The sequence below is a fragment of the Aethalodelphis obliquidens genome, unplaced genomic scaffold (assembly GCF_003676395.1).
Source record: "Aethalodelphis obliquidens isolate GAN/ISIS:26980383/991018 unplaced genomic scaffold, ASM367639v1 scaffold7, whole genome shotgun sequence".
NCBI classification, from domain to species: domain Eukaryota; kingdom Metazoa; phylum Chordata; class Mammalia; order Artiodactyla; family Delphinidae; genus Aethalodelphis; species Aethalodelphis obliquidens.
Window position 1 is genome coordinate 46,360,863 of NW_020837951.1, and position 26,105 is coordinate 46,386,967.

The following is a 26,105-nucleotide window of genomic DNA, read 5'->3' on the forward strand; positions in this document are numbered from 1 at the left end:
GAAAATCTGAATTAATGGTATCAAATTGTTTTCTAGTTAGTTAAAAAATTATGTCCTTGGAAATGCTAGTCCTGGATTAAAAATCCAAGAAATAGTAGTCTTGGAATAAAAATAATAATAATTTACAAAAACCCCTTATGCCTAATAGTTTTGGTTAATGTAAAAGCTTTGTTATATAATGGAATCAATTACGATATGAATTATTTTGTAAATATCAATATAAGAAAATTATTTCTATAAGGAGCATGCTTATATAAAATCAATGTAACATAATGAGTTTATAAGATGCATAATAAACTTATTAAATATTTATAACCTGCCTATTGTAGACCCAAATAGTAAGAAGTATTATAGCTTATAATAAAGATAGCAGTGAGTATTCATTGCAAATGAGATCATTATCAGGATAGCCTTGAAGAGCTATACAACTGGATTTTGGAGTCAGATTTGGGACTAAATTTTGGTTCTACTATCTGCTAGATTTCATGTCCTATAAAACAAGGTCTGTGATGCTTAACTATAGCAGTAACTGTGGGGTTATAAAGGGTTTAGCATAGTGCCAGGAACTTAGTAAGCTCTTAACTAGTAGCTATTATCAAGCTGGATTAATCTGGCAAGGGTGTAGGTAGGTTGTGATATTTGAGCTGGGTCTTAAAGAATATGTAGGACTTTGAAAGGAAAGGGGTGTGCTGGTAGAACATTCTAGGCGAGGAGAATTATAGGAGCAAAGGTGAGAAGTAGTTGGGCCAGACAGAGTAGAAAAAATGTGAGCACAAGTTTGAGTAGGTGAAGTGGGGCCCCAAAATGCTAGGCTTTGAAAATCAGAAAGAGAAGTCTGACCCAAGGACTGTGGGCTAAGGGGGCATTTGCAAATATTGGAAAGGGAAAGTGATAAGGTCAAATTATTTGAGGAAGATTAGCCTGGTAGCAATAGGCAAGACAGTTTGGGGAGAGAAGAAAATGGACTTAGGAAGGCTAGCAACCATACGAGATAATGACAGCCTAAAATAATACAGGGCAGTGAAAACTGAAAGGAAGGATTAAAACACACTACAACTGCTGAGAGTTATTTTAAGGTTGTTTTGACTGCTCTGATTCCAATAGCACTTACTACCATTTAATGAACACTTAACATAATGTCTGTCACAGAAAATGTGTTTCAAGTGTCACCTTATTTAATCTTCAACACAACTCCATGAGGTACATTATCCCTATTTTAAAGATAAGAAAACCAAAAGTGAGAGAAGTCATATCACAATATAGTTCACTTCAGAATATTTCTCATGGTTTATAATAATGATGTGATTATTTGGTTGTATGTTTCTCCCACACAACTGGAATTTTCAAAAGGCCAGTCTCTTTACTTCACTACTTTATCGTTAGCAGCCTGATGATAAGAATGCTACAGAATAGAGTGTTTAGCAAATCTTTAGAGAGATGGATGAATGAATAGATGGATGCGTCAAAGCTTACATAGCTAATAGGTGAGGAACCAGAATTCAGATCAGGGTTGTTTTGTTCCAGACCCATATATTACCTACCATTATTCTATTTCTGTGCCAGCAAGATAAAATATATGAGAAAAGGAGAAGCACGATACAAAAACGTCTGTATTTATAGCAGCATTCTCCAGGAACATATTTTCCATATGGCAGAGTTCCTTGTCTTGAAGCCAATTACTCCATATCCCTTTGAGAGGCCAGGATGCCTATGATAAACCATATTTGGCTAAGGCTGATGAGGGAACACGGAGCACAAGGATCCATACGAAAGCTGTGTCACACAGACTTTTTTAAACACAGAGCAGAATGTATTTTATAAGCTGTGGTATCCACAGGTCATGCTGGCAATTTCAGATTCTTGTGGTTTGCTTTTTAATTTTTTTCAACAGTGCTCTTCCAATATAATTTGGAAAAGGTGAGAACCTATGGCATAACACAATATCCAAATATAAGCAATCAATGTGATTAACTGAATGCCCAAAATATGACTGTATACATATTTCTCAGGGAGGGAGAGTAAGAATCCACGTATTTTATTGTACATAATCACTATTCTCTCAAAAGTTAGACAGTAAGATACACAAGTGACTAATAAGAACCTGCTGTATAAAAAAATAAATAAAATTAAATTTAAAAAATTTTTTAAAAAAGAAAAGATACACAAGTGTGTGATGGTTACAGTGAAAGAATGTTTGCTTGTAGTCTGTATTGTGATAATATTATCACTTAATCAGACCAAATTATACTTCTAAAATGTCCCTCTGGCCCAAGATCATCTTAGTGTGGTGATAAATAATGTAAAAATAATTTACTTTTCTTGTATTTTAATATGCAGACTTGTAAGTTTGGGATTCTTTTTTTTTTTTTTTTTTTTTGGTGGCGCTACGTGGGATCTTTATTCTCCAACCAGGGATCAAACCCATGTCCCTGCAGTGGAAGTGTGGAGTCCTAACCACTGGACCACCAGGGAATTCCCAGTTTGGGACTTCTTGACTGAATATAATCAAAGGCAGGGAATATTAATCTGAGATCCATGCCTCCCAAAGGGGGAGGTATCATCGTTAAATGGGTTCAGCTTAATTTGAGCAACTTAAAAAAATTTAGGACAATTTTCCCTTCAGATTCTTTAAGGAAACTATGGCTCCTGCACAAAAGACAACCCACTGGCCTAAGAGGTACCATGATTTGTGGAGCTTATATAGCTCCATGTAGTGACCAGACTGATAAGCAAAAGAAGATTGGGAAAATCTATGCCTTTAAAGTGTTTGCAGCTGATTTGATGGAGGAAGGAAAAAAGACAAAGTAGTAATGGAAGAGGTAGTGATTTTTGTAGTAGGTGTATTCTATAGGCGCTCAAATGGGATCTGAACAAAGATCTATGGGAATGAGTGGCCAGGGAAAGTATTTAACTGAGGCAGACTAGGAAAGAACAGGAGGAATAAACCAGTTCAGAAACAAGAGTATGAGTGAGGACAGATGAGAGACGGCAAGAAGACTGAGTGTGAAATGACTCAATTATTTGACTTTTGCTTGAATTAATGTAATTTTAAGCAGTGCCTTAATAATAAGAAACTGATTTCTTTACCTAGTTAGGGAATGAAAGGAACTCTTTGTACCTAGTTGGGAAATGAGAGGTTGTAATATACTGCCCTTTCTCTATACCAGACCTGCTGCCTCTGTGCCTTTTTCCCTCTGAACAAGAGGAATGAGCACATGTTTATAATGTTTACTCTTCAACAGCAAAACACAGTTCTTATTCACCCTTCAGTAGGTTCTTCATTAGAGTACACAGCCCTTAAAGTCACCAGAGATCCAAGAAGATATTCACTATTTTAGATCTTGAGCTTTCCCTGGAACTCTTGACAAACCAATCACCAAAGCAGTAAAATGCAGTGGTGAAGAGCAAAGACTCTACAGTCAGCTGGGCTCCTTTTAAAACACAGTTCAGCCACTTTCAGCTATTGAGCTTGGGCAAATCTCTTTCTCTTTGCTTCAGTTTCTTCATCTCTAAAATGGGGAACGTATCTGTCTCATAAAATTATTAAGAATTAAATGAGGGCTTCTCGGGTGGCGCAGTGGTTGAGAGTCCGTCTGCCGATGCAGCGGACACGGGTTCGTGCCCTGGTCCGAGAAGATCCCACGTGCCGCGGAGCAGCTGGGCCCGTGAGCCATGGCCGCTAAGCCTGCGTGTCCGGAGCCTGTGCTCCGCAACAGGAGAGGCCACAACAGTGAGAGGCCCACGTACCACAAAAAACAAAACAAAACAAAAAAAGAATTAAATGAGTTAATTTAATTAACTCATAAAGCAATCAGAACATTACCTGATATATGGTAAGCACGCCAATAATAGGAACTATTAAAATATAATATTTCTATTCTAGGAAATCAAGCATGTGCTATGTGTGTGGTACTCATCATTCCAAAGAGTAGGCAGCAGGTATAATTCCAATATATGGTAGTTGAGTTTGTACAGTATGCTGGAATTAGGCTGATGAAGACACAGCTTATGAGGAGTTTTAGTGTATTTTATAGGGTTATCGCCACTGGATTTGCTAATATATTTAGCCCACGAATTGAATTCTTTGACTTGCAGGAGGATGTTGACAAAGCAGTGAAGGCCGCAAGACAGTCTTTTCAGATTGGCTCTCCATGGCGTACTATGGATGCTTCAGAGAGAGGACGGCTAATAAACAAGTTGGCTGATTTAATCGAAAGAGATCGTCTGCTTCTGGCAGTGAGTATTAACCGAACTACGCAGAACTCAAAATCTCTAGAAAGCGTTCATTGTTTGGATTGGTGAGTTGTTTTAATTTTAGTGTTCACTATATACTCTCTACAAATAAAACAAAAAGACTTCTACCAGCTCTTGTATATGAATGGTACCATTGAGCTTATTCTCGGATAGTAAGTAATCTGCACTCTGGTTTTAGATGACGTTAATGTCTACTCCCAGAATAGAGTCTACAGTCTAAACATTGGTTTTTTTTGCTTTATTTATTTAGTTAGTTAGTTGCACTGGGTCTTAGTTGTGGCAGGCGGGCTCCTTAGTTGCGGCATGCACGTGGGATCTAGTTCCCTGACCAGGGATCAAACCCAGGCCCCCTGCATTGGGAGCGTGGAGTCTTAACCACTGCACCACCAGGGCAGACCCTGAGTTAAATCAAATTAAACAAGTTTCTTTCCTTTACTGTAGAATTTCTGAGCCTTTATAAAATAAGGTCACATGCAGCATGAAGATCCTAGAATAATATACCAGCTTTCTTGAACTTACTTGACCACTGAACTCCTCAAGTGAAAAAATCTCATGGAGTTTGTTAAAGGTGCCCAGGATATTTCTTTAAAATAAACCTTATTTCTCCATAATCTAGCCCACCAAGACAGTTGATAAAATGGCCACTTTTTCCTTTCCTGAAATGTACATGTTCACAATGGTCTTGAATAAATTATGTTCTTTTTATAGGTGAAAGAGCGAATAATAAAGAAAAATCCATTCATGTGTTTATAAAAATGTTATTTTTATGTATACTGCTTTTTAAAACACATTTCAGCAGTTATATGAATCAGCACATAAAATGGGTGGGGGAGGTGTTTCCTTGTTTTTTCCTAGAGAAGCCAATTTAACACAAAGCAACAGCAACATCAGATTTCAGAGTAAGTTTTTACTACCTTTAGAATCTTAACTGGCGGCAACAGAAAGGCTTATGTTTTTTAAAATCAACATTAGCAATTATAGTTAATCAAAGGGCCATTTATTATCCAATCAAAGATTCAGCATAATTCACAGTATGTAAAAATATGGAATTAGAAGTTATACACAATACAACAACCATAACCAAAACATCCTGCAGGAAGAAAGCAGAATTTGTTAAAACTTGCCTTCCCTAATTTATCCGATCTGTGAATTACAGAATGCTGACTGCCTCTGTCAGCATAAGATCATAAAGGGGGAAGAAAGAGTAAGCATACAAAAATCATATTTGATAAAGTTTTGAGGTAGCATACAATATAATGCAGAGAGAGAAGACTGTACAACAGATAAGGAACTGATTTAAGAGTTTATCACCTGTACACTCCTGCCCCAGCAGAACATTACGCCCCAAAGTCTTTACAGTTCTGCTTAAGAAAAGGAGGAAAAGAAGAGATAGGTCATCCTAAAACCATTAGGGCACTATACTAGAAAATGTTGAACCTTACAGCCTGACCATTCAAACAATAATTTTGATATTAGTGGCAAAACTCAGAGTTTCACAATTTAAACTTTTGTTGAAGGAAACTCATGGATTAAAAAAAAATCCAGGGGTTACTTAAGTTTGTGTGAATATCCAGATGGGATGTAAAAATTAAAAATGATTATTGAGGCATTATTAATGGTCACTGACAGTAAATTGTCACCCACAGTTGTATCATACAATAAGTGAAATCTTGTTGGAACTCTGATCTGACTAAGGAGACTAAGTGCCACTCTCACAAGCTGTGTGTATATCAAATTGTGACCAATTCCTAGAAAGCTGGTTCACTGGCGGACGTTCAGAATGAGATAGAAGGGCACGAGGGTTTAGAAACCAGAATCTCACTACCTTTTCTACCCAGATCTTGCTATGTCCTTAAGCAAGTATGGTCTTAAGCAAGTCCTTTTAACTCTTTTTTTAGTCTCCTTTTTAAAAAGAGGAGGTTACAAAAGATTGCTTACAGGACTTCTTCTAGTATTTTCAAAATTCTCTAGCACACGATTACTCAAAATATTGACTATTTTTTTAATCTAAAATTTCTGTAGAAGTTTAGATTTGGGGTGTGATCTCTTTTTCAGACAATGGAGTCAATGAATGGTGGAAAACTATTTTCCAATGCATATCTGATGGATTTAGGAGGCTGTATAAAAACATTACGCTACTGTGCAGGCTGGGCTGACAAGATCCAGGGCCGCACGATACCCATCGGTAAGTAGCTTTGGGAAACCACCGTGGGTGACGGTAGGGGTGAGGAGATTATTGTAGAGATGAAAAATTCCAAACTCTCCCTTTTAAAGATGTCAACCAAGTAGGGCAGAATTATTTTCTTCTTGACTTTGAGACAATGCAGTTCTGAACCTGGACGTTCTGCTAAGATTCATCATATGGGTTTTAAAATTGTTTCAACATAATTATGCAGAAGATAACACTATAGATACTTTGGAAAATATTAAAGTAAGAACATTCGTATGCCCACAATTACTGATTTAAGCAGTTGTCTCTCTAAGGACTCAAACTTTTCAGAGCTGGCCTCTGAAATTATTTATTTGGGTTTTATTCCAATGGTGACATTTATACCCTTTCTATAATGTAATTATTTAAGCCTCTTTGTACGTTCCAGTATGAGTCAGCTATGGTCATCTGTGCCTGGTCTAACTCAGTATAGTTAGAGCAGACTAATTAAACAAACTAATTCACATTGATTTGTTTCAAATAGTTTCAAAGAAAGATGGGTCTGTGTTTACGGCTTAAGAATTTGTGTGAGTGAATGTGTATGCATTTTAGTATCTTAATAGAGTATGTACACAACGGGATAGGAATATGAAAAGGCATCGAGTCGGAAAACATTACAAGTAGAATTTAATTCATATAAACGTATTGACTATGGAAATACAACACCCTCCAGGACTGGCCCCGAAGTGCATTTCCAATCTAACTGGAGCATCCCGCTGGTTAGATGTGAGAGCCAGGAAGTGGAAAGGGGAGAGTGAGACCATGATGGGACCAAGAACTCTGGTTATTTCAGAAACTTTTACTTTACCCTTTGATAAAATGGGAGAAACCATTTAAAGTACAAATCGATCTTGATTAAGTAGCCTTCTTGCTATGATAGCCAGGAAGCTTTTGTGGGAACTAGAACGAACACAAAGCACAGTGCAACCTCAGGATGACCACATCAAACTTGGAGGCACATGAATCAATCAAATCCAGATGGAAATGTCCTTTACTTCCGGCATTTTTTTTCATAGATTAAGAGAGCTTGCTTTTATTGTTCGGCAGGCAAAAAGAAGAGGACTTTTTAGAACAAGCCAGTAGGAAAGGCTTGTCACTCACAGGGAGATATTTTTTTAATTCTACTATATTTTAATTTTACTATTTTTTAAATTATATTATGCACTTAAAAAATTACTGGTAGAACTCAGAGCTGTCAGAAACAGAACTCTAACAGTTTCTTTCTTAGTTACACACCTTTTATTTCCTTTATCATGAAAGAAAGGAAACTGAGAACAAGTATGATTTAGAAAGTAGCCCTCCTATAAGATCAGAGATAGAATAAATATTGTTCAGATCTTTTCCAATTGTGCATCTTTGCTTTGACCTAACTCAGTTTTATGGTTCCTCTCATTTCAAATTACTATTTGAGGGCTCAGTTTTTCATTTTGTAAATAAGCAGAGATATGTTCTCTCTTTCTTTTTTTTAAATTATTGTCTATACCTTCCTCTCACATCAGCCCCAAACCACCGTTCTGTGAATATCAAGCACATTTGTCTATAAATGATTGTGTGTTTTATTTTTCAGATGGAAACTTTTTTACTTATACAAGAAATGAGCCTATTGGTGTGTGTGGCCAAATCATTCCTGTAAGTTGCCCTCATACAATTTTCAGTTAAAAAAAAGTGAGTTCCAATTCTATTTCTTTTGTTAATGAAGATTTCTTGGGCACAAATGAATGCTTAGATATTTGCTAAATGTGGAGCAAATATAGTAATTGTTGAACTTGGGTCTCTCTGTGGCCGTACCCTTTGGATACAAACTAGTAGTCCGGAAACCTATCTATATTCTGGCATATCTCTTGAGTGTGTTTCCATATACAGCATCACCAAACCTTAACCTTTTACTCTATGGTTTGTTTTTAAGAAGATGTATTGTGCACTCTGTTTAAGACCCATGCTTTACATGTACATAGCAAAGTGGTCATCGTGCAAGACGCCAAGCATTTCAGTGAAGTATAGTATGGCCAACCACTCTCCAACACTTTCTATCAATATATCCTCATTGGGATTTCTCAACATAGAGAATAGTAGCAACCAGAGTGTTCAAATTGAATGAAATTTCTTAACTAAATGGAAGAAACTGTGCCAGAGGCATTTGGAGCACAGTATGGAATATATCCTACCTTCAGATAAGAGGCTTTGATACTCCACATTCCTCTTAGAGAAAGTACCATTTTATGCAGAATCATGAAGATCTCCTTTTATGTCCAACAAATAGGAGACTATCAATGATTTCACTTTGACTGACATATTCAGAAAGGCCAAAAAGGCCAAACGAAAAGATGATAAAATGTCCTGATGTTCTTAGAAGAGGAAGTGGCAATGACTTATCTTCTGCTCCAGTGAGATTGAAATGTACACATATTAACATTTTGAATGAAATTGCTCATTAGTTCAAAAATCCCAATAAAACCCATAAAAACTACATAATCCTGAATACTAAGAATTGTTAATATTTACTGTATGCCTGTGATGAACAATTCACTGCATTAAACATTTGGCCCACTTTCTCTATGAATCCTCAGGACAACCTTCTGAAGTAGAGAGGACTGTTTTCAGCACTTATAGATGATGAAATCATACACAAAGTGCATATAACGTGTCTGAATTCACATGGCTGCTCAGTGATTGAGCTGATGTGAACCAAGCTGTCAGCCTCCAAACCCTAGACTTCTGTGTCTTTAGCAAGATATTTGTCTTGGAATTAAATACTACTAAATATTATTATTGGATAAATGGTTACATTTAAAGACCTATAGGGAGGGAGGAATAATTACATTTTTTAAACCCTTACAGGTAACTTACAATATATTTAATAGTAAGGCTTGATTTCTAAACCATGCAGTGATTTTTTTTCCTGGTAGAAAAAGAACTCAAAATAACAGCACTTGATAAAATTTTATGACTTTCTCCTGCTCTCTTCCTGTATCTAGTTTGTTTGGAGGGTTTTTTTTTTTTTTTTTTTGCATTTATGAGTTGCTTTGAGCAATGAACTTAATTAGAATATACCAGATGATTAAACAAAACTACTACAATTCTTGTTTAACGTCTACAGGGAGTGTATAATGTGGAAGTTAGATTAGCAAATGTGGCTTTCAGCAATACAAAGAATCTATTGTTATATATTGCTTTCTAGTGGAATTTCCCATTGGTCATGCTCATTTGGAAAATAGGGCCTGCCCTCAGCTGCGGAAACACAGTGGTTGTGAAACCAGCAGAGCAAACCCCTCTGACTGCTCTTCACATGGCATCTTTAATAAAAGAGGTACGTTTCCTAAATCAAAATATGTTTAATCTTTGGATGCTGAAGGAGATGGATGGGCTTTGGAGTGAATGTGGCCGTTAAAAAAAAAAACCTTTATTTTTTGGACCTGCATATTTAGCTGTTTTGGAACACAGCTGTTTCCTCCTTGAGTTTCAAATGTAAGACTGCTACAGTCACATGACGATATTGAGAGGTGGAATCTTGTTTGTTACTGTCATTCCCATTTCTTTTCGTTTAGAATCAGAATAAAGTTGTATTTCAAATATCTTAAAAAAAAAAAAGTATGTGCAAGAAATCAGTAGTCCTGATTTACAGTAGGAAGACTTCATCTGTTGCTACTGTAAATTACATTATCTGCCAATGGCTCCTGTCCAGTGGGGACGCATTAAGCATAGCTGCTGGCAGGGACTTTTGGCAGTCAACCCAAATGAACCTCTGCCCAAAGGAGGACAGGAAGCCAGACCAGAAGCTTCATGTCCAGCTGCCACCTTATGATCACTTTTTTTATTTCTTTTGCCCAACACCCATGAATGCAAGTTCATGTTGAAATTGCTATGATTTTCTTTCAAATGTTGAACTGTAAGTTGGTATATAACTGCAACTAACAGCCTGGAAATTCTACAAATTTAAACTAGCTTAAACTAGTCTATCTGACGGTTGGAGGCTTCTGAGTTAATATGCTTGCTTGTGGCATTGGGCTACATTATTTCTAAACTCATTCACCAATGAGGGAATACCTTTATATTCTCTTTTCTATTACGGTTTCCTCTGCATTTACCTTCCTGCTCAAAAGCTGACAAAAGAGCACATAGAATTTATTTTCATCAGCTATCTAGATTGTTTTAATATATTTTTTCTTGCAAACAAGTTATTGTCCTTTATATTATACCAATATTTAAAAAATAAGCTTTAGTCCCTAGAAATTTAAAATTCAGGAAATCTGAATCCATATCTTAAAAATATTCTTCACTTCAAATTAAAAGTAGGCAAAAGAGATGTCAAAATGAGACATTTTGATGCAAATAACATGAAATTTCAATGTGTTGTTTCAGTTGCCACACTGCTCTATACTTGATAATTCTTTAATTGGGATTGGAATCAATCTGTGAAGCTTAATCATGAATGGGATGACCATTTTTAACCTAACATTTTTCTGATTAAATAATGCTGATAGGAATTTGCAACCTAGTTGGTATGCCCTGATCAATCAACAGGTAGAAACTAAAAATGTTAAGATCGCTTTAGCTTCTTATTTTTGCTGAACGGATAATAAACACATTGTTTTCCTTCTTTGTGAGTAATTTACCAACCACTTTTACACACACTATCTTTTTGAGTTACTATTATAAAATTTGAGACAGCCATCATTGGAGCAAATGATCCATGAAAGTCAAAGATGGACTTACTCTGAGGAGAAATAGTCCCTCAATAATGCAACCCTTGAGGTTATTTTAAGTGGGCTTAACAATGAAATAAGAATAATAATAAATAATAAAACCACCTATATGCATCTTTCTTTGTAGAGAAACTCATAAGATTAGCATAAAGAGGCAGCTTTGATCCCATACTCTCCTCTTTTTTCTGTAGAATTAAATGATCAGTTCTGTTCTAACTATTTTACTTGTTATCTTTTAGGCAGGGTTTCCTCCTGGAGTAGTGAATATTGTCCCTGGTTACGGGCCTACTGCAGGGGCGGCCATTTCTTCTCACATGGATGTAGACAAAGTGGCCTTCACAGGATCAACACAGGTAACATCATTTACTGAGGCCAGTAGTGAAGCAGTTGGAAGCATGTTTTATGTTACTGTTTTTAAGCTGACATTTCCTTAAAACAAAAGTTCTTTTAATGATTTGTTCCTTATTCTAGCCTTCACACATGTTTATAGAACATAAGCAGATGTCATTGAGATGAAACGAAATACCTATTACAAAAGCAGAAGGACTGGAGTAAACTGTTTTTAGTATGTTATTACTTTCTCTGACGAGAAATATGGCTGATTAGACCTTGTCGTATGATTAGTAAGGTTTATGATAAAAAATATAAATTAGACCACAGTGATTTGTATGAATGAATTGTAATTTTATCCTGTAGATCAGGGAAATCAAAGAGCAGAGCCTCACCCTTAGCTCCTTATTTGGGGCTCTCTCTTCCCTGAACATTCTGAAAAGGAGTCAGCAGCTCAGCTTCCCGATCCAACCTAACTTTTCTGCCTCAGTAGCTCCAGCTTGGCTATCCAGAAGATTAAAGAACAGGACCCCAGCCGTGGGCACTTCAGAGGAGAGGGATGGGGGAGAGGAGGGATGCTAAATGCTCTTTAAATGTTCTGGGTGTTGAAAATGCTTACTTTTTTAACTTTCTGGAGAAACAGGAAGAACATTCCAGATAGGGTGGAAAGGCTAATTTGATTATTTTATACTCCTAATTAGCCACTCCAATACAAAGAGTAGTTTACATAAAGAACTAAAATGATAGAAAATAAAATTTTATTTTTCTTGATCTTTTTTAAACTAGATATATCAATATATAATTTTTTCTTGTTTTTTTAGACATAGAGTAGAAAAAGTTTACATTCTACAAACTCCTAATTGAGGTAGGGGAAAACCAATTCTTCAATCAGGAGTCTGTGGACAAAACAATTGGTAATGGTCAAGACACAGCAATAAATTAAAACATGATGAAGTCACAGGTTGAAATCATAGCAGAGGAGGTAAAGCAGGAAGGTACCAATTTCTCAGCCTAGCATGGTAGACCTTCCCCAACAGGGACGCCACATACAGCTTCTGCTCTAGATCCCAGACGCTTCTCTAGTTTGTCTGAGCCAGAGGCTACTGTTCCACGATGCCATCTCTGCATCACTGCCTGTTTGTCTTGGCTCATCCCTGAACCCCTACAGCACCTTAGGGGTACTTTATCTGCCCCCTCCCCCAGAAAACTTTGATATGAGAAGACTAGGAAACATCTAGGTTTAAATTCTCAGTCTACCCCTCCTAGCAGTATGTCTTCCAAAAGTTAAGTATCCTTACTAAACTTGAGTTTCTTCATATGTAAAATGGGAATAATAATATCTACTTTATTCAGTTATACCAAATAAAACTGAATAAGCTAATGAGTAGTAAAACATTTAGCATCCTACAGAGTAGTCACTAAATGGCATGATTATTGTGTGTTCTAGAGTCATTTCCATTCCCTTGTTCCTTCCCTCACTCTTTAATTTCTCACACTAGTTCATGAGGTGTGAGGGAAGAGGTCCCTTCTCCACAAAATATTTCTTCATCGCTGCCCCATCACTTCCTGATTATTTCATGCATCTTTTCATTCCTGCAGGCGTTTGCTCATGCGTGGCCACACCTACTATGATGTGGCTCCCATCACATGCCCTCTATGGCTTTCTCCGCAGTCTCAGGAGCATCCTGAATTTAAAAACTTTCCATCTGTGCCCCCATTGTCCCTGATATATAATTATGATAGCATGTTCTCCTTGCTTTGTTATGTATCTCTCTCCCTTTTGCTGACTATCCTCAAAGACTATCTTATTCATTCTCATCTCCAGAAACCAGTACAGTAACTACTTCTGATTGAGTATTAAAGAATTAAGTGTGACTAAGATGATTTTAGAAGCCACACAAAAGATCAGTCTTTCTGGGTCCTCTTTTAGCTTCAAGTTCGTTGCTTTGAAGATATTAGTGAACTTGCCAAATGCCATGAAAGAGGCAAACTATGGATTTTATGTTGTTGTGGTTCATTGTAGCAGTCACGCTCATTATAAAAATGTTTCTGGCATGGTAAGAATTTTAATGTCCCATTAGATTCATTTAAAACAGAATCCAACCCACGTTGTGCAGGATGTGCTAAGTTAGAACATTATTTTGAGCATTTGCTACTTCTGCCCCACAAGGGCAACGCCACAATATCATGGAACATACTTTTTACCATAGCCTAAATAGTCCTTATCCTCTCTTCATTGTAGACCTTTTTGAGGAAAAAATGACAACATTTTACTTTTTTCCAAGTGAGGGAACAAAATCATGGGGCAAAAACTGATGTTTCCTTATTTTGACTTTAGCTAGACCTTTGGGAAAACTCAAACAAACCTTTTATTTGCCATCTGAAACTGCACGAAGTAAAAGTGTAACCTTTCTTTCTCACTCGTACCTCTAACCATTCTTCATGCTAGTTCTTTTGACATTTGTAGCTTTTAGAAAAATGCCTCTGATCTTACTCCCTTCCCCAAGACAAAAATTATCTGCTTTAATAAAGTTTCTCCAGCAAATCTTTCTAAGCTAAAAACAAAAAAAGAAACCCCAAAACCCCAGAAAATAAAAGAAAGATGCAGAGAAAGAATTTGGAGAATTCAAAGGGAGAAAGGCAAAGATTATTATCTAGAAAATACAAAATTCTTAATCACCTCAAATGAAAATTCAATTTTTGAGAGTGGTCATAAGAAATATGTTGTGGAACCAAAATGGGATATAAGAGAAATTTCCAAGAGGGTTTCTCCATTGCCAGTCTACTTTTAGTTTATTTTTATTAACCTACATTTAAGGGTTTGATTTAGTGCATGAAGATTTTAAATAAGATGAAAACATCAGCAGATTAATTAATGATCTACTCTGTAATGCACAGTAGGAGTCAGTTCAACAGTCAAAATTTAAACACACATTCAAGCAAGCGTCTACTTAACTTTTATTCAGTTGAGATAGAAACTTTTTCTTAAAATCTGATGTGTTGAGGAAGAAAAGAAATCCAGAAAATAAAAGAAGCAAGATAAAATGAATCACCTTGTAAAAAGAAAAGCAAAGATCCTTTTAGTGTTCTAAGACTTCAATAAAAAATAATAAGGAAGAAATAGTTATATTAAAGAAAGAAAGAAAGAAGAAATAATTATAAAACAGGCCAGAGTTTAAAAATGAGAAAAATATAAAGAATGCAAAAACTAATTTTCATAGGAAGTGATCCATAAAGAAAAAAAATGAAAACTCTTTCTCTGAAGAGAGGCCACTAGCATTAATAAGAAAAAAAACAAAAAACAGTAGGATTCCAGCTAACTGAAGTAGCAGCACAGAACACAGACCCAATTTCTTTCTCCAAACTCCACTCTTCAAAGGTGTGGAGGACAGCATGAGAAAGAGGGAAAGTGAGAGCGAGAGCCATGGGGGAGAGGGGATATCAGTTCATCAATAGTTAAGTGAGCCCACTCTGACAGACAGTGCTGAGAAAAGGTATGCAATGATAGGACATTGTCACTGCTACCAGGGAGGCAACATCTGTTTGGGAAACTGATATTTATACAAATAATACAATCCAAGAGAAACTCTGAAACAAGTCCTCATGAGGGCACTTATTGGAGATCAGAGAAAGAAAGGGTCATGTTCACCTTGAGTTGTCATAGATGGCTTCAAAGAGGAGCTAAGATACGAGCTGGACCCTAAGAAAGGGTAGGAATGGAGGCAGCCCAAGTCGGGGTAAGACCTTTGGGTCTCATTATAAATGAGAAGCAGAGAGAGATTCGAGGCTGGTAAATACGCCACTTTGTCTGGATAGAGTTTTCTGGATTTCAACAGAAGGATGAAAAGTCAAAATAGATAAATTATGGTTGGATCATGATTTGTCAGACTAATCAGAAGAATGATGAAGTTCTGATTAAAATGAAAAATAACCTGTCTAGCCATGTACATCAAGATCATGTACATCAAGATCAGCTATCACGTTCAATATATCTGTTTTCATGATCCATCATATGTTTATGTTTGGATGGAGAAGTCTTTAGTATCTGAAAGTGCCAAATCTGCAAAAATGCCATTTCTCCCTAATGAAACGTAACTGTGGCACAAACATCGTATAAATTTAAATCGCTAAAGAAACCTGCCTTCATGAGAGCAGATTAAGCCTCCTCCTTTGTAATGCTCCATTTCAGGTTGGCAAAATGATCAAAGAAGCTGCTGGGAAAAGCAATCTGAAGAGGGTGACCCTGGAACTCGGAGGAAAAAGTCCTTGCATTGTGTTTGCTGATGCCGACCGTGAGTAAAAGTCACTCTGCTCACTTCTCACCCTTCTTTTCGGTGTCTGGTAATGCCATACAGTGAAGGGTTTGCTTCTAACGTCAGGTGTAAGGCATTAACCAGAGTCCAAAATTACTCTTAAAAATCTCTTAAATTGTCCTAAAGTTATAACGCCTAGATAAGTCCAACACAGACACAATTTCTTGGTTTGGAATAGATTGCTATTTTCTCAGCTGAACTCTAGAGAAACTAACTATTTTGCATTTAGGGGCCGTAATGTATATTCTTAATTCCATACCTTTAAATATCAGCATCACCTTAAGCGTGATGAGATACCCTCAGACACGTTGGACTGAGACCAGCTGGAGAGACAGCAAGTTGCACATTTGTGTCTCCCTTCTCTCTGGGTCACATGCTCATTGAATAAAATGGCAAGAGGAAAAGGATGCCTACTATTTAAGTAATTTCTCTCATTTTTTTCTAGCAGGTGTAGTTGAATTTATATATATTAAATCTCTAATTATGATGTGACTCCATTATACAATATTCCTAGGTTCATCCTGATTATATTATCAAGTAGAATCCCTCAATTATTTCCAGCAGAGAAAGAAGGTCAAACATTCATCTGTCTCTTTAAGAGCTGCATTATTGGTCTGAGGCAATCAACACAGATGACTTATGTTGTTACTGTGATCTTACCTGAAGCTTTTTAGAGCACACTATCTTATACATTCTACAGACATGACAAGATTTCTGATTTTACCAAATCTTCCTGTAAACTGCTTTCACTACAGCTAAGCGGATGTGATTAGTTCACAAAATAAAGATAACAATATCCAGTTGCTACAATGTTAAATTAAACCTTCTGCCTTTAGAAAATTAAAATGCAAAGAAAAATTTCTTCTGGTTGTTTAGGATCTACTAATGAAGCAAACTATTTCCTCTTTTTAAGACCCACATAACCATCTCAAATAAACAGATAAGAAGAATTTATAGGCATATATGAAATAACATGGCACACTTTACATAAATTTGGAAAAATGTTCTCATAGAATAGGGTTGTAAGGTGGGTGGGCAATTCTGAATATTAGTTGTTTGGAGGTTTTGGGGGGTTTTATGGGTTTTTTTGTTTTCAGAAATATCACTTTTTCTATTGATTAGGGTATCTAAGAATGTTTTAAAATTCTTATTTATTGTAATGGATATTTTATATTTTCTTTGTCATTAGTTAAAACCTGAGGCCTGAAAGAAATATTCACAGTCGTCTAATTATAAATGGAGATATTTATAAAAATCACTTGCAGTGAGATTTGATCTTAGGATAGTTTCCACATTCTTGGAATTGCACATATTAAAGTTGTATTAATAACCACTATTATTTCAGAGTCTACTATTTTTACTATCATTTTAGTAGCAAATAAAGGATCAGAAAGGTTAATGTGTCACCTGGCTAATGAGGAAGAATATACTGAATCTATGACTATATGACTCATGATTTTTTTATACCACCATATCACCTCTGAGAAAGATGTATAAAAATATATAATCTTTAGAAAACATCTCTTCTTTAACATGAATGTCTTCTTTGCAGTGGACAGTGCTGTTGCATTTGCACACCACGGGGTATTCTACCACCAGGGCCAATGTTGTATAGCTGCATCCCGGCTCTTTGTAGAAGAATCAATTTATGATGAGTTTGTTCGAAAGAGTGTTGAGCAGGCTAGAAAGTATGTTCTTGGAAATCCTCTAACCCCAGGAGTCAATCAAGGCCCTCAGGTGAGTGTAAAATAGACGGAACAGCGTTCACCAGGCACAAGAATAAAGTATCTTCTCTAGACCTGCTTTTACTTGAATACAATTACTTCCCATTCACATATCTTCCCAGGTGACAATACTGTATCAGTTTGGTGATTAAAAAAATAATGAATCTAACTCCCAATGGTAAAGAAAGTATCCTGGTTTTGTGTTGCCCGGTTATCACATCCAGAAACAGTTGAAGAGATATGTTGGAAATTAAAGATGTGAGGAAAAATAACGAATGCTGTAAATTTGTTTTCCTCAATCTGTACACCTCTGAATCCCTATTTACAGTTCCTATCCACTTGGAAGTTCTTAAACAATCCTATCATTTATTCTTTCCTCAGCATCAATCCTTTTTCTTGGCTTCCAATCCCAGATACAGGCAGCTGGCACACCTCTATAAATTCTCTCCAAAGTCTTTAGTCACTCGACCTTCTAAAGATAGCATGAGTGCCTTAAAAAGTCCCGAGTTCCTGGCTTTGTGGCAAACTTCCCATTTTAGTTGTTAAAGCTCAATGATCCCCTAGGGTTCCCATTTTCTTCTGTCTGCTTAGAACCACTGTCAACAAGAGTGTCTCTCTTATCCAAAGCTCATCCTTCCCTCTTCGTTACACAGTTCTCTGTTCATTGTCTGCTTTCAAGCTCCTGGACCTTTGGTTCTAAATTTACCCCTGCCCTTTGAGGTCTTGATCCAGAGCAGAGTTTCTACCTGATCTCATAGAGCTTACAGTCTAGAAAGTTAAAAGGCTGCCTTGGATTTTCCTGCTCATGACAAGATACCCAAGTAGGAAAATTTTAGGACTTAGGCAATACCAAATATTGAAATCTAAAAGCCCTAAAATAACTTAACTGGTAAATGAAGTAATACGTTTTGTTAAGTCTAATCTTGTTATATTTTGTATTTATCTTTGTGTTTAGTAACCACATAGAAATAGTTGCTAATTTTGATCATATTGGGTAACTTTCCAAATGGATGCCAAGACATGTATTAAATTCAATTTTGACTTGGTCTCCCATTCTAAAAAAGGATGGGATTCTAAGGTTTTAGCTGTGATTGTTTCTTTCTCTAAATATCTGTCTATTTATCTATGTAAAAGTAAGCACGTTTCCCATTTGCGATACACATCTATCAAACAGATGATAGATAGACAGATTGATAGATAGATAGAAAGAAATATATATGTGAAGAGGAAAAAAAAGAAGAGAGAGGAAGGGAAGAGAAGATACTTAATATTAAACATTGTTGGGCAATATTTTCCCCCATCAGGGGATCTGCACAATTCAACCGGAGGCTCAAAAATTGAGCTAGAATGCTTCATTTTAAGAAAATTTCCATTCATAGCGTTCTTAAGTAAATAATCCAGTGATCTAACTACTTAACATAATAATTTAAACTTGATAAGTGAACATATTTTTGTCACAGGTTGCACTAAATAAGTAGAAAAAGTAGATATGTTGGGACTTTGAGTAAAAGACCAAAAAGCCCCTGAAGCTTCTTTACCCTTTGAAATACTCACTTGTTGTTATAAGAAAGAGCTTATGGAAAGAGACACTCATTTACTAAGCTTTAATATATATTCTAATTTATAATATAAAATTATATATATATGTGGATATCATAACTTCTTTTTCAAATGAAAATACTGATTATTTCCAACTTTTTAAGGAAATGTATATTTTGGTCTTTGAAATCAGATTGGAAAAGGACTTTACCAAGGAAGAATTTGTTATATGTGTAAATAGTATTTAATCTAATTGGATATGGAGCTGGACTGTGTGCAGTGAGAACTTTGAAAACTTTTCCTGGGATTTAGAAGATAGGGGAGATTACAGAGTCATAGAGGACGATAAAGAACAACAGTTTTTAAGTAGTCAGAAGAGTCAAGGCAAATTGACAAGAGGCTCACACCTTAACTCCAGGATCTCCAATGTTTTTCCTTTAAAACCTAACCCTAGCCACATCTGAGACAAGGCAGTCTTCACCAGTGATTTGGAGTCCAAGAATCACCCAGTCCTTCAACCCCCCCCAAATAGGAACCGAGGCAATAGGTAGTCCCAATTCCAGTGTATGGAGGAGAGGTATGGGCTCCTGACGTTCCCAGCTAGAACTCTGTAGTCATTCTTTTCCTTGTAAAAATAAACCATTTAAGTTCTGTAGTTCTTGTAATATATTTAGATGTGGTCCATTTAACAAAGCAGGTTGGCAACAATCAGGACAGGTCAGAAATTAGAACCAGACCTACTCACTGCCCCAGGGGGACTTAAACTGGGTGGGATAACCAGGCTGTGGTCAGCATGGACCCTGCCACAAGGGGATGGTCAGGATGAAGAGAAGCAGAGGTCGAGGAATCTTCCTAAAGTCACAAAGCATCTGCTTTCCAACTGCCATGTCTAATTAACCCAGTATCAAAGTTTTCTTTTTCTTCTTTCACCTTTTAATTTCATTTAGGATTACAGTTTCCAGGTTAAGTGTGGTTGATGATTAACAGACATTTCTTCCTGTAAATAAATGACAGTTGTGTGAAAAGGTTTACACGTTTGCAGTGCCAATACACTTCTCTTACATGGCTGTGAAACAAACACTAAATACAAATATTTATCTTCAAGGATTCTTTCCAGAAAAGTCTTGAGATAAAATATACCCAACAATAAGTCTGAGCCTCTGTCAGCTGTTTAGGTTGAATATTTAACTTAATAACAATAGCCTAGCATTTTGAAACCTTTATTTACAGGCCGGGCAAAGTATTATCTTTACGAGTTGCTATTTTTTTTCCTTTTCATGTGATATTTTTCAAATAGATTGATAAGGAACAATATGAAAAAATACTTGACCTCATTGAAAGTGGGAAGAAGGAAGGGGCCAAACTGGAGTGTGGCGGAGGTCCATGGGGGAATAAAGGCTACTTTATCCAGCCCACGGTTTTCTCTAATGTTACTGATGAGATGCGCATTGCCAAAGAGGAGGTAAATGGTTTCATTCTGTTCTGTTCCCTTTGTTGCCGTATTTTGTCTGTGTGGATGTATACAAAGTATTACTGTAACATTCTCAGCTCTTTGAACACCTTTCCCAATAAATGTTACTTCTCATTTCTAATACTGATAAAGGATTAATTTATTTTTGATTAAGACTAAAAATAGTCAGGAGTTCACTGGGCAAGCCAAGAACTTCCAGTCGACTGCAGATCAGGATGCTTAGCAATTTCTAGGTGCTTCCTTCACAGATTTAAGGTAATAGAAAATACAATTCCACGTTCATTGTTGCTTTTTCTCCTTTGGAAATAATATATTTGAAAATAATTAGAAAAGAATAAAGTGATATGCTGTTTTTTTTAAATTAAAGTCCTTATTTTGAGATAATTGTAGATTCAGTTGCCATTGTGAGAATATAGAAAGATCCCATGTACTCTTTATCCAGTTTCCATCATTGATATCATCTTACAAATCTATAATATCACAGCAAATATGTTAACATTGATACAGTCAAGACACAGAGCATTTCATCACCACGTGAATCTCTCATGTTTCCCTTTAATAGCCAAATCTATTATCCTTCCTACACCATCCCATCCTCAACCCTTGGCTTTCTCTTAACCACTAATCTCTTCTTTATTTCTGTAATTTTGTCATTTCAAGAATGTTACATAAGTGGATTCATACTTCATGCAATCTTCTGGGATTAGCTTTTTTTCACTCAGCGTAATTCTCTATAGATTCATCTAGGTTGTTGCACGTAAGGATAGTTTGTTCCTGTTTATTGATGAGTAATATTTCATAGTACGGGTGCACCATAGTTTAACAATTCACCCTTTGAAGAACTTTGGGTTGTTACCAGTTTGGGGCTACTTTTAATAATGCTGTTATAAACATCAGTATACAGGTTTTTTGTGTGAACGTAACTCTTCATTTCTCTGGGATAAGTGCCCAGGAGTATAATGCTAGGTCATATGGTAGATGCAACTTTTTAAGAAATTGCCAAACTGTTTTCCAGAGAGGCTGAAGGATTTCACATTCTCCTTAGCAATGTATGAATGATCCTAATTTCTTTGCATCCTTGCTAACATTTGTTGTGACTATTTTTTATTTTAGCCATTCTGATAGGTGTGATAGCTCACTGAGGTTTAAATTTGCATTTCCTTAGTGGCTAGTGATATTGAACATCTTTAATGAGCTTATTTGCCATCTGATAACTTCCTTGATGAAATGTCTCTTCATTTTTTTTGCTCATGTTCTAATTGGATTGTGTGCTTTTTACTGTTGAGTTTCGAGAGCCCCTTATACATTCTTGATACTGATCTTTTTTTGGATGTGTGGTTCACAAATATTTCCTCCCAGGCTGTAGCTTGTCTTTTCATCTTCTTTACCAGGGTCTTTCTCAGAACAGAAGTTTTTAATTTTACAGAAGTCCAATTTATCCATTTTTCTTTTTATGGATAGTATTTTTGGTGTCAACTCTATGAACTACTCTTTGTTTACTCCTAAATCCAAAAATACTTTTTTCCGTGTAATTTTTTTATTCTTTCTGAAAGCTTTATAGTCTATGTTTTACACTTAAGTCTATGATCCATTTTAGGTTAATTTTTATACAAGGTGTGAGATTTAAGTCAAGGTTGTTTGTTCGTTTGTTTTTGCCGATATGTTCAATTGCTTCAGCATCATTTGTTGAAAAGGTGTTTTTCTTCCATTCCATTACTTTTGCAACTGTGAAAGTTCAGTTGTGCATATGTGTGTGTGTATCAATTTCTGGGTTCTCTACTCTTCAATTGATCTATGCGTCTATTTCTCTACTTATACCCTCTTTTTTAATTTATTTACTTTTATTGAAGTATAGTTGATTTACAATGCTGTGTTAGCTTCAGGTGTACAGCAAAGTGATTCATATATATATGAATATATATATATATATTCTTTTTCAGATTCTTTTCCCTTATAGGTTATTACAAAATATTAAGTATACTCTTTTGATTTTGGTAGCTGTATGAGAAGTCTTGAAATTGGAAAGACTGAGTCCTCTCACTTTATTCTTCTTTTTCAAAATTGTTTTATCTAACTAATTCCTTTGCTCTTCCATATAAATTTTAGAATAACCTTGTCCATATATACTAAAACATCTTGCTGAAATTTTGAGAGGAGTTGTGTTAAAATTGTGTATATATCAATTTGGGGAGAATTAATGTTTTTATTGTGCTAAATCTTCCAGTTATTGAATATAGTAGATCTCTCCATTTATTTATATCTTCCTTTATTTCTTTCATTAGCATTTTGTAATTTCTGGTAACAAGTCCTATATGTGTTTTATTGGATTTCTACCTAAGTATTTTCTGAGTGATTGTAAATGGTATTTCTGATTTCAGTATGCACATGTTCATTGCTAGTATATACAAATATACAAGTATATTTGATTTTTGTATATTTTCTTGCATCCTGTGACATCACTGAGCTCAGGTATTCTAGAAGATTTTTGGATATTCCTTGGGAATTTATATGTAGACAATCATGTCATCTACAAATAGGGACAATTTTATTCCTTTGTTTCTAATCTATATGCCTTTTATTTCCTCTTCTTGCCTTTTTCACTTGCTAGAATTCCAGCACTATGTTGAATAAGAGTAGTAAAAGTGGACATCTTGCTTTGCTCCCTATCTTAGGGGAAAAGCATTCAGTATCATATCATTGAGTATGATGTTAACTGTAAGATTTTTCATAACTGCCTTTGATCAGGTTCAGAAGTGCCTTTCTATTTTTAATCTGTTAAGGGGGAAAAGAGGTTGGATTTTTGTCAAATGCTTTTTCTGCATCAATTGAGATGATTATATGATATTTTTCCTTCATTCTATTAATATGATGTATTATATTGATTGATTTTTGAATACTGAACCAGCCTCGCATCTCTAGAATGAACCTCACTTGGTGATGGTGTACAATTCTTTGTAGGTATTGTTGAACACTGTTTGCTAATATTTTTAAGGAATATTTGCTGTAGTTGATATTGGCCTGTGGTTTAAGGGATATTGGTCTGCAGTTTTGATTGTTTTTATTGATAATAAAAAAACATTTAGTGACTGCTCACTGTGTGCCAAGTACCTTATAGTCAATATAAAACATAAGTATATTTACATGAAATATAATAAATATAGATATTTTATTTATATATTAATAGATTTATATTTATAACTATAATACAAAATAAATATTTAGTTGTAACCTATTACTTTGATTTATTTCATTCATTTCTTGTGGTATAGATATTTGGACCAGTGCAGCAAATCATGAAGTTTAAATCTTTAGATGATGTAATCAAGAGAGCAAATAATACTTTCTATGGCTTATCAGCAGGAATTTTTACCAAAGATATTGATAAAGCCATCACAGTCTCCTCTGCTCTGCAGGCCGGGACAGTGTGGTAAGTCAAACCTATGTAATACCACCTTTTCAATGTTAACCACATTAACAGACTACTTTGAATTTTTTCTGACTTTGATTTTTTGTTTGGAATCACATGGCCTTCTGTTTGAAAATAAAACAAACAAACAAACAAAAATCCTGCTGTATTGGAAGAACTTTAGAAGAGCATAGAAGATAGATAGATAGATAGATATAGCATATATATATATATACACATATCTATATCTATCTATCTATATATATACACACAGACACATATACATATTTAACTCTATCCAGCCTTCTGAAATTACTTGCCCAAAATACTTTATTGATGTTTGGCTAATACAATATGTATTATTATTATAAATAATTTCTAGGCACTTGGCACTATGCTACACACAAGGGAGATAAAAGTTCTGTTTAATCAAGATAATCAGATAGTAAGACAGTATTTATTCAGTGCCCTTATGTATACAAGCATTTAGTTCTTACATCAGCTTTTTACTCTGGGACTATTAGAGATGTCTGAAGGTCTTAAATTGGAAGAACATATTGCATTTTGAGATGTCTGTTTTATTTTTGACCTGGTTTATATCTCTGATGTTTACACTTTAATTTAGAGTATATAAGTGCCAAGGCTATGCCTCTCAAACTGTCACATCCCCCGCCCAGCCCCCCATCTCTGGACTGCCTTGTTACTAATTTTTTTTCCACCAGACCTCACTTTGTCCCCTCAGTCCCATCAACAGCCCAAGATTATTTTCTTCCCAATAATGTCACAACCAAATCCACTGGACATTGAAAAGTATTTATCCTTGAGAGACAGCCAAGAAATCCTTGCCCCTCTTGATAGCTCTAGAATCTTTTTTCTTAAGCAAAGGGACATTCATGATTTAGTCAGTATGCACTCTACGCTAAGCACCACGTGGCAGTCTTCACATTCATTATCTCATGTTACCTTGCTACAACTGTTAATTGGTATGGCAAATTTATGGACGGAAAAACAGAAGCTTAGTGAGGTTGCATAATTGATCGAGATCATGAAATAAATGACAGCTGAGATTCAGACCTATTTCAGACTCTAAAGCAGTGATTCTCAACCCTGGCTGTACAGTAGAGTTGTCTGGGGAGCTTTAAAAATATCTACACTGATTTGGGTAGAGAAGGGTGTATGTCAAACCCACCAATTATATCAGTGTCTGTGACTGAGTCTGGATGTAGGTCTTTTAATTTTTTTAAATTCTAATTATTCATGTTTTTATAATTATATGTTCATAAAAGCATTTTGAAACATTTTTTAAAACATGGCAAGGGATAAGCAAATTAATAATGAAATCCAACTCCTGTCAAGCCCTCTGTCTAAGCAATTTTTTGAATTAATTAATGAAAAAAGTAAACTAAGTAATATGAGACATATTACAATTATAAAAGAAAATTAATTCTAGCCTGTTAAGTATACAACCCACAAGAGAACTACAAAGCTTACGAGTATAGGCAGTAAAGAACACCCATCCAACAAACTCGTCTCTCACAGACCATAGCCTTCCTCTTATGGTACGTTGGGTAGTCTATCTTTTATAATTCAAGCTATAACTTCTCAGGGACATGATGTACTGCCAAAATGGCTATCCACACATAGAGTTGTACCATTTTTTTAAAATTCCTAGGCAGTATATATACATATACTTATACTCCTGCATTCTAATTTATAGTGCTACTTTTGCTCAAAAATGACTACGTAATATTAAAATTAATGGAGTTGTTAAAGAACTCGCTGAATTTCAAAAATTCCAAATTTAGGAGTTATTTCATAGGTTAAGTATGACCTATAACGTACTTATTTTCTTTTCAGGGTTAACTGCTATAGTGTGGTATCTGCCCAGTGCCCCTTTGGTGGATTCAAGATGTCTGGAAATGGTCGAGAACTGTAAGATTAACTTTCATTAAGATAAATACTTATCTTGATAAAAATGGTTCTCACTCTCAAGGAATTAATCCTTAGTTACTACTCAGATTAAAACCTGCCTCTGTTCTTTCCTGGAGATTAATACTGTCAAACAGCTTTTTAAATGCTGGATTTACCCCAAAAAGTGCAAACAGGTGATGGCAGAGGGAAATACAATTTATTAAACTCTTACAATTCACAAGGGA

General features: G+C 35.6%; 1 protein-coding gene and 1 long non-coding RNA gene across 2 annotated transcripts in view; one reads left to right on the forward strand and one right to left on the reverse strand.

Annotated features, from left to right (window-relative positions):
- ALDH1A1 (aldehyde dehydrogenase 1 family member A1) overlaps positions 1 to 26,105 on the forward strand; it is a 54,125-nt gene that overhangs the window by 22,957 nt on the left and 5,063 nt on the right. The window contains exons 3-12 of the mRNA XM_027105685.1: positions 4,096 to 4,236; positions 6,310 to 6,439; positions 8,031 to 8,092; positions 9,642 to 9,770; positions 11,406 to 11,519; positions 15,686 to 15,788; positions 17,362 to 17,546; positions 20,370 to 20,534; positions 23,813 to 23,970; positions 25,807 to 25,881. Of these exons, the coding sequence (XP_026961486.1) occupies positions 4,096 to 4,236; positions 6,310 to 6,439; positions 8,031 to 8,092; positions 9,642 to 9,770; positions 11,406 to 11,519; positions 15,686 to 15,788; positions 17,362 to 17,546; positions 20,370 to 20,534; positions 23,813 to 23,970; positions 25,807 to 25,881 (1,262 nt within the window). The remainder of the gene's footprint in view (positions 1 to 4,095; positions 4,237 to 6,309; positions 6,440 to 8,030; positions 8,093 to 9,641; positions 9,771 to 11,405; positions 11,520 to 15,685; positions 15,789 to 17,361; positions 17,547 to 20,369; positions 20,535 to 23,812; positions 23,971 to 25,806; positions 25,882 to 26,105) is intronic.
- Positions 19,316 to 26,105, reverse strand: part of LOC113620049 (uncharacterized) — a 45,886-nt gene continuing 39,096 nt past the window's right edge. The window contains exon 4 of the long non-coding RNA XR_003432642.1: positions 19,316 to 20,069. This is a non-coding gene — a long non-coding RNA (uncharacterized LOC113620049). The remainder of the gene's footprint in view (positions 20,070 to 26,105) is intronic.